At 37.3% G+C, this 16,048-nt stretch overlaps 2 protein-coding genes across 3 annotated transcripts; both read right to left on the bottom strand.

The window, feature by feature from the left end:
* Window positions 1–785: 785 nt before the first annotated feature.
* Window positions 786–9,355, bottom strand: LOC111221243 (interferon regulatory factor 2-like). Its single transcript, XM_022744627.1, has 7 exons — window positions 9,205–9,355; window positions 8,990–9,089; window positions 2,586–2,765; window positions 2,315–2,473; window positions 2,174–2,226; window positions 1,985–2,075; window positions 786–1,563 (listed from the first exon to the last, which is right to left on the bottom strand). Exons 1-7 carry the CDS (start codon window positions 9,292–9,294, stop codon window positions 1,445–1,447), a joined length of 792 nt encoding a protein of 263 aa, XP_022600348.1. The 5' UTR covers window positions 9,295–9,355; the 3' UTR covers window positions 786–1,444.
* Window positions 9,356–10,792: 1,437 nt separating this feature from the next.
* LOC111219228 lies at window positions 10,793–15,834 on the bottom strand. Of its 2 annotated transcripts, none has more exons than XM_022741845.1 (10): window positions 15,695–15,834; window positions 15,533–15,600; window positions 15,308–15,434; window positions 14,917–15,062; window positions 14,622–14,764; window positions 14,360–14,522; window positions 13,851–13,944; window positions 13,665–13,743; window positions 12,939–13,012; window positions 10,793–12,833 (listed from the first exon to the last, which is right to left on the bottom strand). In XM_022741845.1, exons 1-10 carry the CDS (start codon window positions 15,736–15,738, stop codon window positions 11,873–11,875), a joined length of 1,899 nt encoding a protein of 632 aa, XP_022597566.1. In that variant the 5' UTR covers window positions 15,739–15,834; the 3' UTR covers window positions 10,793–11,872. The 2 variants fall into 2 exon arrangements, with proteins under 2 accessions (XP_022597566.1, XP_022597574.1); XM_022741853.1 differs by having other exon boundaries at window positions 14,917–15,056.
* Between the last annotated feature and the right edge of the window lie 214 nt (window positions 15,835–16,048).

The raw sequence follows: 16,048 nt of genomic DNA, 5'->3' as shown, positions 1-16,048 counted from the left end.
AAGGGAGAGGTGTAATTAAAGGCAGCATCACATTCAGGTGTGCCAGTATGCCTGGAATGACACTGACACTTTCAATCCAACGGAGCTGTGATTAGTGTCATTATTTGCACCTGTGTTTCTTCTACGTCTGCCAACAGGAACAGATGTAAAGTACAGGCACAGATAAAATATGTATTTTGGGTTTTGTAGTTAGTGGCAGTTATAATCAATATGTTGAAGCTTTTCATATGAAACTACTGCACTCATTTTCATTCAGTGTTTCATGTTAATTGCAGTGTCCTCACATAGAGTGTATTAACCTCTATTAACCTGTCTGAAGATTTTTAAAAGCAATGTTTTTGCAGTGAGACCAAAGAGATTAGATTTCATGAGATCACATCCTTGTTAACTGATCCTGAGATTGAGACTTAGATTTCTTTGTGGCTGGATTTATTTGGTACTTTGCATGCTTTCCTTTTTACAGCTACAAAATGAGTCTGACCATTTATTTATTTATTGCAAAGAACTCCTTACAAATTATATTTTATCTAATTACGTCTGCTGCCAGTGTGAAACATACATTGACACACACACACAAACAGAACAGTGATGGTTCTGTGTGGTTAATTCAGTGTTTAGTAAGTTCTAAAATTTCAATAAACAATAAAGGCACATTACAGATCCATGTCTTGAGCTAATATATATATATATATATATATATGTGCTTTACTAGCTTTTACATTTTCTTAACACAGGATTATTTAAAATCTATTAATTTTATTTAAAAAAAACAGGTTATACAGTAACACACAAGACAAACTGCACCATTGGTTGCTTTAAACAAAACACAAAAATACAAAATTATCATGAGTATCTAATGGAGAAAATCTTAAAAATTGTTCAAAACAAAGGCACAAACATATAGGGATCACACATTTACTGTATATACGGACTAAAAAAACACATATTTTGTAGCTTAAGTCAGATTTGAACTCCACTCATAAACACATACTGTTAAAGCCACATGTCCTGCCTCCGTGTTCTGCACTTTATTTTACTGCATGTTGGCTAAACATCCAGTCAAACTCAAAGAAATAGTACAGCAATAACTGATCCTGCACTGAAGCGAAATGATATCTGTTTACTCTGTAAGCTGTGGTGTGAGCTTGGTGTCACTTCAGTGAGTTTGAGGCACTGAACCATAGTGAACCCAAGTGATGATGACAGAGGTAAAGCTTGGCTTGGAACAGGATCTTCATCTCAGCATGCTCAGCAGAGAGGATGACCGACCGACTGACTGACAGAGCAATATATCTGTCCGCTCGCCCTCTCCTGTTTCTCTCTTTCACTGGTCAGCTCGGCAGATAGACAGCTGGAGGTTAGCAAGGAAGCCTGAAGTAAGAACAGCTTTTAATCAAACGTGGTAAACTCAAACTGTATAGGAGGACAAGCCATGGGTGCACAGCTAAGGCATCAGTGTTTGCTGATTTGTGGTCCAATCAGAAAGTTCCTTGATGTAGTTTGGACCAAACAGATCACTGTAGCTCTCTGGGTTCAGAGAGAATGGGTTTTCATCACCAGCACCTGCAGAGCAACAACATGTAAACACACACAAGGAATAAGAGACACAGATTTACAACTGCAGCATGTCATTATTCACTTACATAAACATTTGCCCTACACATTTAATCTGTCTTTTGCAGCATGGTAAACTGAGAAAGATGTACTTTGATTGTATTTATTTGACATGTCTTATCTCACAGTTATGCAGTTATAATTGCTGAACACACAGTAATAGCCTAATACTACTGTAATGTGGGTTTTTAATTAATTTACAAATTATTTGAAGAAGTCATAAGTCATAACTATAGGCTACTATAATAGCCAACTATGAATTCTAGGAAAAAAATGACAAAGAAGTCAGTGACAACTACACACACACACACACACACACACACACACTTATACATATATATACGTAATAAATATATGTCTAGTGTCCTACAGTGCCAGTGATCCCACAGTGTGTGTGTTCTCCATCTTCTCTGCTCCCCAGTTTGGTTCCAGAGGTCAGCGTTGCTTAAGTGGTCCATCAACTACAGCAGACAAAACAGGTTAAACCACACAATGTACATTCAGAAAACTATGATTCACTGCACTGAGTCAGTCCGTCAGTAAGTTAAAGGTCTGATACCTTAAACACAGCCTCATTCTGTTCCTGGTCCTCTGGCTTGGCCTCCCACATCCCTGCACAACAACAATGACAACAATCATCCTCATGAGGCTACAGAAGCAATGTGTTTCAGATCAACATCCACGCCAACAAACCTCTCACCATATGTTTGTGTGCTGTTGAATATGTCCTCTGCAGGGGTTTCCATCCTCTGTGGGGAGTCTGAAGTGGGTCTCGTTGTTGTGGGTTGCCAAGTGTGCATGGTGTATGTATCATCACCTAAACTTGCCTGTTTTTCTCTGGGCCTGCTGAACCGCAGCCCTGAGAGAGGGGAGGACAGGACAGCACTGTCAGTGCATGAGGTCTCTCTGAGAATAAAATGTGTTTGCCTTTGAAGTGATAGGCCTACATACATTTTAAGTACATGTCCTACCTCTCCTGCGTCTGTGTGTTTGTGTGCTGGGCAGCATCCTGTAGACTCTGTAAGCATTGCTGCCTCTCTTCCTGCTGTGCTCCCTCAGCTCACAGATGTCAGGCAGAGAATTCAAGGCACAGCGGAAATTCGCTTTCCATGTTTTGGGATCTGGCTTGTCTTTGCCTGGACGGTATCGTCCTGAGGTGAACAAGCACAGGAACAAACATTAGTCTTTATGTATGTGTTTTTTGGGTTGTGCCATTTTTAACCCCCATTTTTTCCCACTCTCTGTGCAGTTTGTACAGTTTTCTATGCTGGATTACCTGGCCACAGATTTGATTTGTGGTAATTTGATTAAACACAAAATAATTAGTACCACTTTACAATAAGACTACCCTTATAACGGATTTATGAATGGTTTATAACTAGTTTATTAATTAGCTTGTTTAGACTTTATAAATCATTTATAAGCTGTTATAACACATCAGATAAAAATGGAAACAGTGACCTGTTTCTTGCCAAATAGTGAGCCCACATTTATCTGTACTGTTGAGCCTCATATCTCATTAGTTACTGAGCTTTTTTTTTTTCCTCCATCATCCAGCGTTTGTACCTGCTGCTTTTTCACATATTTGTGTACTTTATAATTCAATCAGATTGTTCAGCACAGTGGATATGAAAATTGAGATGCTTTTTGCTGGTTGGTATCTTCTTTAGGACATTCCAGGTAGTTACAAACATTTATAACTGGTAAAAGGGAGTCTTATTGTAAAGTGTAAAACATCATTTATTAATCAGTTACAATAAGGCTCCTTTTACCAGTTATAAATGGTACTGACTCATTAGTAAGATTAATGAGTAGAAAGCATTAACTTCACTGTTAAATGTTTCACCGTTAAAAAACAGTAAACAACTGGAAGCAGGTTTGCCATTATTTTACTGTAAAATTAACAGTACCATGCTGTTGCTGGTATTTACAGTTTGCTACCAGTTTTTAAATACAGCAAAAAGCTGTTACTTTTTACTTTTACAGTAAAATACTGATGAAGGATTAGCAGTTTATTACTGTTTATTTACACTTTTTTCACAGGAGCTATATTTACAGATTTTACAGAGCATATATATAAAATATGCTGCACTATAAGCTATTGATAAATTAACTGCTAACAAAAAGGACTACAGTCTTGCTATAAAACTCTATATTTTAACACATTGAATAAAAATTAAAATTTTAAGACAAAATAATTAGAGACAAATAAATAAGACAAATAATGCTGCTTCAAAGTGTCTTTTTAAACCGTGTCTCTCTTTATTAAGCTTGTAAAAACACAACATGCAAATAAACCAAAATTTTTGTCATTTAAAAAAGATCTGTAACACGTGTTGTAGTCTGCATGAACATTAAACACTGAACACAAATAAACACAAGAAATATTATCAAAAATAATCAAGTGGTTCTCTAACATAAGCTGTTGTACTGTATGTGTATATTTATAAGGATTGTATGAGGGAACAGCTTAAGGAGTGAATGAGTGGCCAAGTGAACTGAAAAAAGAGTGTGACTAACACACTAACAGTGTGTGTGAGTGAGTGTGAGAACTGATTTATGCAGAGTCTCACTCTACATAAGTGTTTTACTGTTGTAGCTACATTAAGTCCTTAATTTCCTTAGTAGACTGGAGACACAAGGGTTGACTGATGCCATCTTTTTCTGAGTGACCTTCCCCATTTTCCAAGACTTTGACCCGTCAAGCCTTGGTGCCTCTGTCAGGATTTATCCCGATGAATGGCCTGAAAAACAAGAGTGTGTATTCAGGGTTGTTGGGGAAATAGGAAAGTGTACTTTCATGGTACAGATAAGGTAAGTAATAGTTTGTTTCGCCTTGATTAGTGTCAGAAAAGCTTCCTTAACATGCTCCACTGATCAGATGTTTTAGACAGCTTGTATGTAACATGTGAGACAGAACTCAACAGACTATCTTGGTTTTTTTATGGCATTCTACTAGATAATCAATACAACTTGATTGGAAATGTGATGTATTTTGCCTATGCTAACAAGCAAGGTAAAAAGGCACTCACCTATTCATTTGAAGTATGAAGATGGGTAAAAAAAAACATCAAGCTGCATTGTCCAGTCAGACGTGTATCACTCTCTGTTTTCCCCAAATTCATTGCAAAAATACGGTAAATTATTGTTTTCTTTCCTCCAAGCAATAATACTGTAAAATACCGTTACGAAAAATTTCACCGAGAAAAATTTCCAGTTCTATACTGCATTTAAAGATAACAGGATTATATTGTTTAAATTTTTCCTTAAATTTACAGAAATTTTTTAGTGTTGATCTTGCCAAATAGTGAGCCTGCATCAATGTATGAAAACTGTGTTATAACTTCTTTATTATTAGTGCCACAGGAATAGCTGAGAGGAGTGCCCCGAGGCATCTATTAATATTCCTTCGGGCTTATTATTATTATTCCGCCAAATTTTGGCGCGTAACTGGTCCCGCAGCTTTGAGAAAACCCCGGTAATATATACATCAAAACGTGCGTCTTGATCCCGAAAGAGGTGCTATGAATTTTGGTGTTAAAATTCCAATTTTTCCCAAAGTTATTCCCAAAATACTGGGAATAAATAATGCATTAGGAATGCATTGGAATTTTCTTTAAAAACCCACAAAATTTGCACGTAGAAATGTGATTCAAACTATAAAACGGAGGAAAACTTCTGCTCTCTCCAAAAGACAGGAACTGTTTTTACATAACATGTAAACTTTTCAAACTATGAGCACTCAAAGGAGGAGTGGAAATCACTTTTTCTTCAAAGTTAGAGTGACAGCGTCAGTTGGCTAGAGTGCGTGAAGCAGTAAAAAATAACCTTTATTTTTATTTTTAACTCGAGCTCACGGCCAAACCGTAAAAAGGAGACAAATAATTCTTTCTGAAAATGTAGACATAGTTGTTGGGATTCATAAAATGTAACTTTGACAGGCAGGGTCTGCACAAAATTTAAACAGGGGTGCCGAGTCCGGCAGCAATACCTGTCTCACTCTCATTGACACCTAATGTAATTGTCTTTTTTTTCAAAAGAATCTCACTCTGTCTTCGCACTGAGTTTACTCACTCATTTTAAGGAATATCTGAATAAAATAGAGACTGTAAGAAACTTCTGGCTTCAGTGTCTGTCACGGTGTTTTCGGTTTTTTAAAAGAAGTAACGGTTTTATCATAATTTGCAATTGTTTGAAGCCATGTAGAAGCCAAATTCTGGGCAGATTTTCACATTGCCATGGCAACGGCAGCTCCTGACCTGACCTCTGACAGCCAAGGGCTGCGTGATGTCATCGCTACAGTGACACAGAGAAGATTTTTTACCCTAACCCTAACCCTATCCCGGTAGTAGCCCCCTTGGCACTCAAAATTTCCCTGGAATTTTCTAGTTGTTTATTTATGATTTATAAAGCATTAACAACTGAATTAATAACCTAATTATAAACCATTTATAAATTCTTTATAAGGGTAGCATTACTGTAAAGTGGTACCAAATTTAATAATTTTTAACAATTTAAGAACATGTTAATTATACTGTGAGCACAAAACTGAAAAAAACAAGAATTCTCCTCAAGACAGTACCTCAAGATTAGTTAATGAATAAAGAGATATGGGTTAAATGTGCCTGTTAATAAAAACAAAGAAAAATGGGATCACAAATGATCCAACTGCAACCCAAATTCAACCAAAAATATGACAAAGACCTAGAACATGAAATGCAAACAAATATAATTTGCATCACATTTGCATAAAGTCACAATCATTGCGGTAAATGGGCAAATGTTCCAGGGGTGAATGATGGATAACCTTCTGGCGAGTAAGTTAAGTTGTCTGGCAGTTATTCTGAGTGAACGCTAACTAGCTTGGTTTAAGTTTCAAGCCTATTTCACCTCTGACTACACTCAGCATGACAGATGGCTATGCTTGGCTTTGGGTCAGGAGTGTGCTTTGTTGCACCTGTAGTCACACCCATCCCTGTATTTCACTGCAACAAGGTCAGAAGTTAAACCACTTGAGTTTAAATGGAACATTTCAGTATATTTCAACCTAGTTTATTCTTTCCAACAAGGAAATATCTTGGGGAAAAAGCCAGTCCAACCGAAAGTAAACATATCTATGCTGGCGAATTGCATAGTGATACACCTTAATTAGACTAATTAGATGTCCAACAATTTGTTGGTAATACTTTATTTTAACCCCCCACCTCTCATCTTCCAGTTAGCATTTCTAAGCTGTTTGTAAAGCTGTTTATTAAGTTAATGGTTTATCACACACTATAGTGTGGTTGCAAACAGATGTAAGGCCATTTTTGATAATTTATTAATGTCTTTGTAAACAGCTATAACTCCTCTTATGAAGCATTCATAACTGATGTATAAACATTTGAATATATGGAATATATATCACAGTATGACATAGTCTTCATCATATACTAAGTACATTTCGAAACAGTTTTAAATTTTCTTCTCAATGAACAGGCAATGATAAAATACACAATGTACAATATATACATATATCTTATGCTTTTTTAGAAGATGTGTCATTAGTTTTTAGATAGATAGATAGATAGATAGATAGATAGATAGATAGATAGATAGATAGATAGATAGATAGATAGATAGATAGATAGTGAACTGAAATGATGAATACACATCAGGAAGTGTTTCCACCATAATGCATGGAATTTTATATAAGACGCACATTCATGTTCAGCAACAGTAATCTATATTTAACATTTTATCAGCATTTATCACAGTGCACGCTTTACTTAAGTTCTCTTTAACAGCTATATTACTACTAACCATATATATACCCCAGCAACGACCGTGTGATTTGGACTTCAGCCAGTCCTCTCACCAGCTTCAGTGAAAAAAGTCACTGGAGCTTAAAAAGATCCACTACAGATCATTTGTGCTGTAAATGATCTGTAGGGGCAAGGGCTAGCAAGAAAAAAAGGAGCAGAGGTAGCAGCAGCTTTATACTACAGCCCCGCTCGGTCATTAATGACTTGAATATCTTCATTTGTAACAACTTCACTTTAGAATAACTACGCTGATTATTCTTATACATCCTGTGTATAATAATAATGATTATTATTGTTATTATTCTAAATCTGATGAATTTTGAGATGTCCTGTTGAACTTTGACAGCAATACGATCACCTTGCACATTCACATCAACTGAACTGGAGCTTTCCCATGTGATGTGATGCAGCTAGAGTCACGAACCATGACTTTCCCAAGACAGAAATATGTAATGGGTTTCCCATATGGGTGTGTGTGTGTGTCTATACTAAACTCGTTACTCAGAACAGAAGCAAAAACATCTGGTCATGAGATTATTTCTTGTTGTTCAAAGTAATCCATGAAGCGGCAATATCCTAAGAACACACTCAGTGCTATTTATATGATAAGGAGGTAACCAGTAATCTGACACAGATTACTGATTTATTGATTACCATGAGGAGATGTCAATTAAATAAACCAAAAGGATTACTGTAAATTATTTGTGCTTGATTGTGAGTTTTACAAACCTTGTGAACATGTAAAATGTAAACAGAAATCTAAGCAGCAACTGGGTTGGAAAGGTTTTAAATGTGCAGTTTGTATTAACCCTAACACTAAAAACCAAATGGACCAAATCTTTTCCCAGTTCTAATTCTTTTATGTTCAGTTTGGTATTTAGCCGTCACTGCAGGGTGCAGATGCATAGTTTGGACTGAAATGAGATGATTTTTTGCAGATAACCATCAGTATCAGTTGGCTATCCTTCCTTGATTTATAGGTTTATTTGGTATAGACTGGTGTTATCTAAGTTTGCTGTACAATTCTCAAGAATGTGGTTAATCTAGAAAGACATGGACTGAACAGTACAACCATGTTTGCTCTTCACTGGAAACATCTTCCCCAATGAAGAAGCAGGTCAACAGACAAGTCTCATCAGGATGGTTGAATAATTTCCAAAATCCACATTTTAACTTTTGATAACGTCTTTAAACTTTTTTTCTTCCAGAGAGTATGTAAATTGAAGAAATGAATTGCTGTAATGAGGATTATTCTTTGTAGCCTACGACAGACCATTTTTTTTCTTTAATGAAAACATCCAGTAAAACCTGTTTTAACCTTCATTGACAGATCCCAGGCATAAACTGAACCAGGGATGTTGTGAACTTATGGTATGCATCTTGCCTATCGAGCTACCAGGACACCGTGTCAAACTGAAAAATGCTAACTAAAGACGTCCAAGATAAGTTTTTACTACTGGGTGTTTACTCATATGTTGCTCAAAGCATCAAAGTACCAGCATGCAAGGTATCAGGCAAAAATTGATTGAATAAGAAAAGTTAACACAAAAGTATTTGTGTGGGGCTCTTACCAGTGTATGTGGCCCAGCTCCTGAAGAGTGTAGCATCTCGGTCAATACTCCAGCCATGACGAGCGGCATGTGTCCATGGGATTTGGAAGATCCGTGCTGACTGTAGAACAAAGTACAATAAAATAGCATTGAACAGGTCAAATTATTTTTCAATAGTATTTTTCTGATTCATGCTTGACAACAACGTTTTTTTGCACACAAATGGAGGGGTTTACCTGGTCCAGCCAGCTGACCCCTGGATACCTCCCAGATTGAATCTGCTCCTCCAGCCACGGCCTCAGCCTCAGCCGGCCTGGTTGTTGCATGCTGATGTCTAAGCGCCAGGTATTCAGAAAGGTGTTTGGTACAGGTGTGTCACCAACTACACAGAAGTTTCAGCAGTAACTGAAAAATTCATAGGAGCTCAGATTAAATCACAGGTTACTCAGGGACACCTTTGCTCCTCCCTTGGATTCTTCCAATCAAAGACCTTACAGTTATGACAGTCCCTCCAATGACCGTCTTCACTGCTTAAGTGGCTCCTCCAATTACAGGAAATACTTTAAATGCTGTATATTGTTTTCCTCATGAGTGAGACTGAGGTTGAGAGTTGTGAAGGTCCTTGTACAGGTTTTTCATGTTTTTTATTTATTTGCAATTCTACATGCAGTATAAGCCGTACAAAACAGTGGATTCACTATCATAAGCACTTGTTTACAGTTCTTCAAAATCAAACATATGGTACATGTACAGCAATAGTTTGTTGCATTTAATTGTTGCATGCAGGACTGGGTTAAAGTCAATCCTAAAATATAGCGGTGATCTTGTTGTTTTTTCATGTGGCTCTGCATGAAGTTGTGAGAGGGTGTGTATTAATGTATAGACCACCAGATGGCAGCAGAGTTAATGCTGTGACAGATGAGCTGCTCCACAAGTTGCAACAGAGCCGTCACTGACACAGGTCTATATAAAAGTTATCACCCTTGTGTGCTTCCTTTAACAGTGTTCACTTCCACATTTTGAACATGCAGAACACACAGTTTGATACAGTATCATTTACAGTTCACATTGCATTGGAATGACCATGTATGGTGTATTAATATATTACGCATCAGTTACAGTACAATTACAGTAACTGTTAAATACTGTCTTCATTTTAGTGGTAATGACACAGTATTCTGCATTCTGCAAGTCATTCTCATGTTAAAACTACCTGTAGATTAGACTTTACAATAAAACAATACAATTTTATTATTTCAATATAACATCATTCAGTAAATTCAAAGATTTTATAATTAAAATGACATAACACAGATATAACACGTTACATTTAATTTAATTTGTATCGTAAGTGATTAAATGTAATCCCATCTCTCTGCCCTTCCAATCAATTGAAATTTTTTGTGCCGTTGTTTACACTTTTCAAATATTCCTCCACAAATCATGTCCTGCCCTGACACCCCCTTTTAACAGAGAATATGCCAAATTAAGGAAGGATATGTCTTTCTATGCAATCACAAGTTTATCACAAGTTCCTACCAAAGACGATGTAAGTTATGTAACTATGACCTGGCATTTTTGTGCATACAGTAGGACACAGTAACAAAAATCTGCTACTTGGGGTGAACTTGACTTATTGTCTAAACAAGCATTTTCTCACTGTGTTTAGCCATGTTAGTGCAGGTTAATTTTAATGTTATTTGCAGATTTGTCTAAGATGACATCTGTCACAACAACTCAAGTGAAGTAAATGTGCATTACAACATTGAAAACTCAGCAGCAATGCCTATGTGAATCAAAAACAGCTCAGGATAATCCACAGGCCACAATGTGAAGGGACTTTTATTTAAACAAAAATAACCCTTAATAGTAACATTTACAACTAGCTCACAGTTACAAACATATTTTTATTGTGAAATAGTTTTGTTTTGGTTGTTTTAGTTACACGCCTTAGCTGTGATGATAAGCATAGTCTACTGTGTGTGTAGTGCGTCTTTCTGTGGAAGTGCCTCAGCAGTTCCAGCGAAGAGATATGTGGAAGTAATTTCACAACCCTAAACCACACCAGCTATAACACGTCAGCTGATTGTTGTGGCTTGTTTTGGACAAAGAATTCAGCCAGTTACAATATAATTCTTTGTAAAGATTCAGGATTGATGACCAAAGTGTATGCTATTTTCTTATAATGACTCTCTTGATCAAATCCAGCTCAAAGAGATTGAGATGAACTACCAGAAATGGCTCTGTACATTTAAACATCATTGAAGTCTTACAAAAGACATTCAGACAGTGTGGTTCTCACAGTATTTAAACATTTAAGGAAAATGCATTGATCATGAGATATGCAAATATAAATTTGAAAAACAAATTACCTTAGTTGACTACTACCTGTGAAATATAGATACATGAGTTGGCTGTGGCTGTTTTGTTAAAGCATTTGTAGCAAGCACACATTCAAAGCCTTTTATCTCAAACAACTGCATTCTGTTCTCTGACAGAAATTATACATTAATGCTTTTATATACGAAACTTTATGGATGTTTCACATCAAAACCAATCATGTGATCTAAACACTGCACAGTTCCAAAGTATTCACAAATTACTTGTTCTTAATGTGCAAAAGTTTGTTTTCTTTGAATCAAGGCAACAAAATAGAAAAACAAAATATATACACCAAAATATATACACCATTTTAAAACTAGTAATATCGAAGCTGAAAAAACAATGTTAGCTCAAGGTGCTGGCAGATGTTGTGAATTAGAACCGCAGGAAAAGCTATTAAATAGATCTCAAAGTCCATCATTCACAAGTGAACATCAAAACTGAAGCCCTCTCTCACATCCTAACATTTCTCAGCCAGGCTTATTATTTAACGTCACAGAAGTTAATGGAAAAGATTCAGCGCTACACACTTTGATAGCTGCTGTCTGTAATGACTGTCATAGGCTCAGCAGAGTGCAGAGAGAGAAAAGGTCTTTGGAGCTCAGAGAGACCCTGGTCACTCTGAACATTGTTAATGAAATCTGGAGTGACTGGAGGGATCTTGGTGTATGATTCCGCTGGATATTTGTCCAAATCTTCCTCTCTCTCGACACTTCTCTGCTCTGAAAATAAAACATCAGGCTGTCCCACTAGACTTTGAAATGCCTGGTAGTCATCGTTCACTTGAGGAAAGTTGGGTGAGCCAGCAGGCATGCAGCCATAGCAGGGATTGTCATCACATATGGTGGCCTCTTCAAAGCTGTCACATCCAGCCTCAACTCTGGACACAGGATCACATGAGGCGGTTGTGTTGGTGCCACTAGAGATGGAGGACAAACTGGAGTCGTCTGCAAGTGATAATCGTCCAGAATCTGCATTGCACGGCTGATATGACATGTCTGATGGCATTGGAGATGAAACCACCGGTGGTAAATTAAGAAGCGGACACGCTGGTACCTGTTGGTCAGGACAGATCACCATGTCACCCTCACTAGGATGGTAAGCAGAGTCACAAAGCATTGCATCCTGTGTCTGGACTTCAGAGCTGTCCATCATAATCTGACGTGGGCAGTTGGGAACGAGAATGGAATAGGTTTTATTGTCAAAGCCTGATGATCCAGAATTCACGTCATCAGCTCTGACACTACAGGGATTGTTGGGAGCAGAGAATAAACCACTGTCTTTGTTTGATTCTGTGAGCAGGTTGGTGGTCAAAGGTGATATTGGACTGATATTGGGGAAGGCTTTACCAAGGGCATCATGAACCCCTGCTATAATATCAGCAGGTTCTGTGTTAGCATAACTGAGACAAGAGGATCCAGTGCTGATTCCACTGCTTTGCTGAAAGCTCCCACTGCTATTGTCTGTCAGTGACCCCTTCGACCTGAACACAGAGAAAAGGGCCACATAAAATGCCAATATAATCACACAGAAAGAAATGGAAAGGAAATGTGCTGTACTGTTGATGCACTAATGCAGCCATACTCACCATGGTTTGCCGTCATCAGGAACAAGGGTCTCAACACAGGCAGGGGAAATAATGGTTGGCTCAGGTTTCAACCACTGAAACAAGAAGGATTCACAGAAGGAAACACAATTAAAACTATAGATCAGAAACATTTCAGTTAAAGGGGTCAGTTTACAAATGTTTCTATCCAATTCATTCTTCGTGCACCATTTAAAAGTGTAGAAAAGGCATTTCTACATTGATTTTTTTCATGCTTTTGAAAGTATGTGGAAAGTTTTAAAGTTAGGTTGCAGTCCTTCATGGTTTGGTGACAACTGTGGTTCCCATGGTAACAACACATACAGTTTAATATTAGCAGCAGCTGGAGCAGCTGCATTATTGGTTTATCAGTTTACAGTGCAGCCAAACAAACTCAGATTGTTTGAACTGAATTGGCATGAATATTTTTCCCAGAATATAATGTCGGTAACGCCTGGTTACATGCTGCATTGTCTCCTGTGAATCTCTCATGTGTGAAGGCACTAACAATGAAAACGACTACAAAAGAAGCAGTTGCAGAATGTAGATGCAGTGGATGTCTATTTCTGAAAAAAATGGCAATGACAAATATTATGAGTTTGTGAAAATTGTAAGGATTATGACTTTGATGTTTACGTGTGATTAAGGAAAATAAAAAGATGCCAAAAATTGGAGATACATGTTTTTGATTTTTGACCAACATTAAGTTTACATCACTCGGTGTCTCACCTCTTGGTCATATGAATGCATAATAAGAAGTTTTGGATTTGGACCTTTGGAAATCAGGTCCCACCACCGTGTCTTCAACCTAAAATCAACAAAATGACACACGTTTCATAAACACAGCACACAGAAGTTACAGTATCTCAAGGAAATGCCTTTCATGAAAAGACAAATGAGGCAATTAGTCCTTACTTTACAGAGCAGACAAATATAGCACTGCTGATTAGGACTGCAGCAATACTGAGGATGATGATGAGTGCGATGAGCAGGACATTAGAGGAGGCAGCTGTGAAGTAACATGTATGAAATAAGTTTACAAATCACTCATTATTGTACAAACGACATAGCACAGAGAAAAAAAAACTAGATAGAAGTACATGATATATGCCTAGAACAACATATATGCCTTGTTACCTCCCAAAATTTGTTAAAATTTTATTTTTACAGGTGTCTTGGATTTCAAATAATGTGTCATAAAACACTTTGTTTTTCACACACTCCTAATATGATATGATAATATGAACTTTAACACAATAGGTCCTCTGGTTCAGCTTTACCATTTGTGTCTCATTGATTTTGTGACTCCTTTTTCTACAGATAAACTGCTTTGATATCGACACTAATATTATGATACAATTGATACACATATATACACTGTACTGCAGAAGAAGTGATAAAAAGATTGTAAAGATGACACTTACGGGTTGTGAATTCCAACTCTTTGCTACTGTCACTGAACTTGCCACTCCGATCAGTGTAGGTTTGCACGCTGACCAAATATTTTGTACTTGGTTCCAATTTTTGACCAAGTATTACACAGGTATTGAACCCACCAATGGTAGATTTGCTGACAGACATATTGACCTGGTATGGAGAAAGAAGAAATCAAATGCCTGTGTCTATGTCTACATCTCCAGGACAAACGATCTCAGTGTCACACAGTGCCTATGACATTGCTCCTACCTTTTCCGTGTCTCCTTTTTTATGGTATATCACATAAGGCGTAAACATATCACTGGTAATGTCATCAATGTTCGTTTTCCACCTGACATGAAAATTCCCGTTGACTTCATGCACTGACATGATTGTTGGGGTTTTGGGCTTTACTGTAGAGGAACAGAGATAAGACAAGTAAGAGGAAATATATTAGCTAACCTCCATCTTTTATTGCCCCCATTCGCTGTTATTCTAGGTCTGGGTCCATCTATTTCTGGCAGCTACAGATTTGTGGACTTTCATTTCAAAGAAGTCAACTTACTGCTCTCTTTAATGCTGATGATTTTGGATTCCCTTATTCGGCCATCTTTCCAAACTGTTACGTTGTGACTCTCCCCAAGAACAATTATCGTTTTGACAGAGCAACAACACCCCCGACTGCACTGCTCAGGAATACACTGCACCGGCCTGTGGAATAAAAGATGATTTTTAGATGATTTCTAGCTGGGTTGATATTAATATTACATATACAATATTGAAAAATCAACTGAATTGACAACTTTAGTGAAAATCACCGTTATCATAATTTTAGGCTATTTGATTTAAAAACCAAAATTAAGCTTTCAAATATACGATTTAACACTGTAAATACACTGGCTCTGTAGTGAAACACTTGAATACTGAAAAAAACATACTGAATAAGAACAACTCACGCTTTTTTCTCGTTCCAAACCAGAGTCACATCGTATCCAGAGCAGTTTTGCGCTTCAAATTGGCAAGACATCTCTGTGTCTAAGTCGTTGGTACAGTCCAGATTTGGGCCCGTTTCATTATGAACTCCTGCACGAAACAGACATTAACCGAAGAGACTGTCAGTGAGAGAGCGGTGGTACATAAGTAGACTATTGAAAAACTGTCTACCTGTCTAATATACGTACCAGGAAGAGCTAATACAGTCACAATGTTCCCTAAAATAAGCAGGATAAAAATCCTATCGCCGAATGACCTGAAAGCAAACATAACAGCAGATATTTTTGTCTCCTCAAACGCAACAATTTCATTATTTTAGTGACACAGACATTTCCAAGTATTAACATTACCTGTTTAACTCAACGCTGAAACGGTTTAATGCGTTTGTTTCCATCGAAAACGACCGTCAAACTCAGCTACGCCTTTCTCTCGGGGTGAACATAGTTTGCTGCGTGAGAACAGTATAATGCGAGAGGCTTCCTGGTCTGGAAAGCTGTTACTGGAAATGTTGCGCCACCAGCTCATGGGAAGTGCATCCCACTCCCTTTTCTTCAGAGTAGAGAGAAACAACGTACGCACTTATAAAAAGACTTCAGCCGACAGCAGATTTTGGTAAAAGAATGTAAATGGAGTAAATACAAAAATAAAACAAGAATTAGCTTAGTGAACTTGTGTTTAAGCGTGTAATAACTAGGGCCATGTAG

The sequence above is a fragment of the Seriola dumerili genome, unplaced genomic scaffold, assembly GCF_002260705.1.
Source record: "Seriola dumerili isolate Sdu_G_001 unplaced genomic scaffold, Sdu_1.0 BDQW01000003.1, whole genome shotgun sequence".
Classification (NCBI taxonomy): domain Eukaryota; kingdom Metazoa; phylum Chordata; class Actinopteri; order Carangiformes; family Carangidae; genus Seriola; species Seriola dumerili.
The sequence above is the reverse complement of the archived record's forward strand: the minus strand, read 5'-3'. Positions and strand labels throughout refer to the sequence as shown.

Bases quoted from the DNA above. Each gene is read 5' to 3' on its own strand.
- LOC111221243 (XM_022744627.1), bottom strand. From the start codon at position 9,294: ATGCAACAACCAGGCCGGCTGAGGCTGAGGCCGTGGCTGGAGGAGCAG. The intron at 2,474-2,585 runs GTAGGACATGTA...CCCCTCTCTCAG, and splicing joins AACACACAGACGCAGGAGAG to GGCTGCGGTTCAGCAGGCCC. The intron at 2,076-2,173 runs GTATCAGACCTT...TGTCTGCTGTAG, and splicing joins AGAATGAGGCTGTGTTTAAG to TTGATGGACCACTTAAGCAA.
- LOC111219228 (XM_022741845.1), bottom strand. From the start codon at position 15,738: ATGGAAACAAACGCATTAAACCGTTTCAGCGTTGAGTTAAACAG. The intron at 15,435-15,532 runs GTACGTATATTA...TGTTTCGTGCAG, and splicing joins GACTGTATTAGCTCTTCCTG to GAGTTCATAATGAAACGGGC. The intron at 13,013-13,664 runs GTGAGACACCGA...TTCTTGTTTCAG, and splicing joins TGCATTCATATGACCAAGAG to TGGTTGAAACCTGAGCCAAC.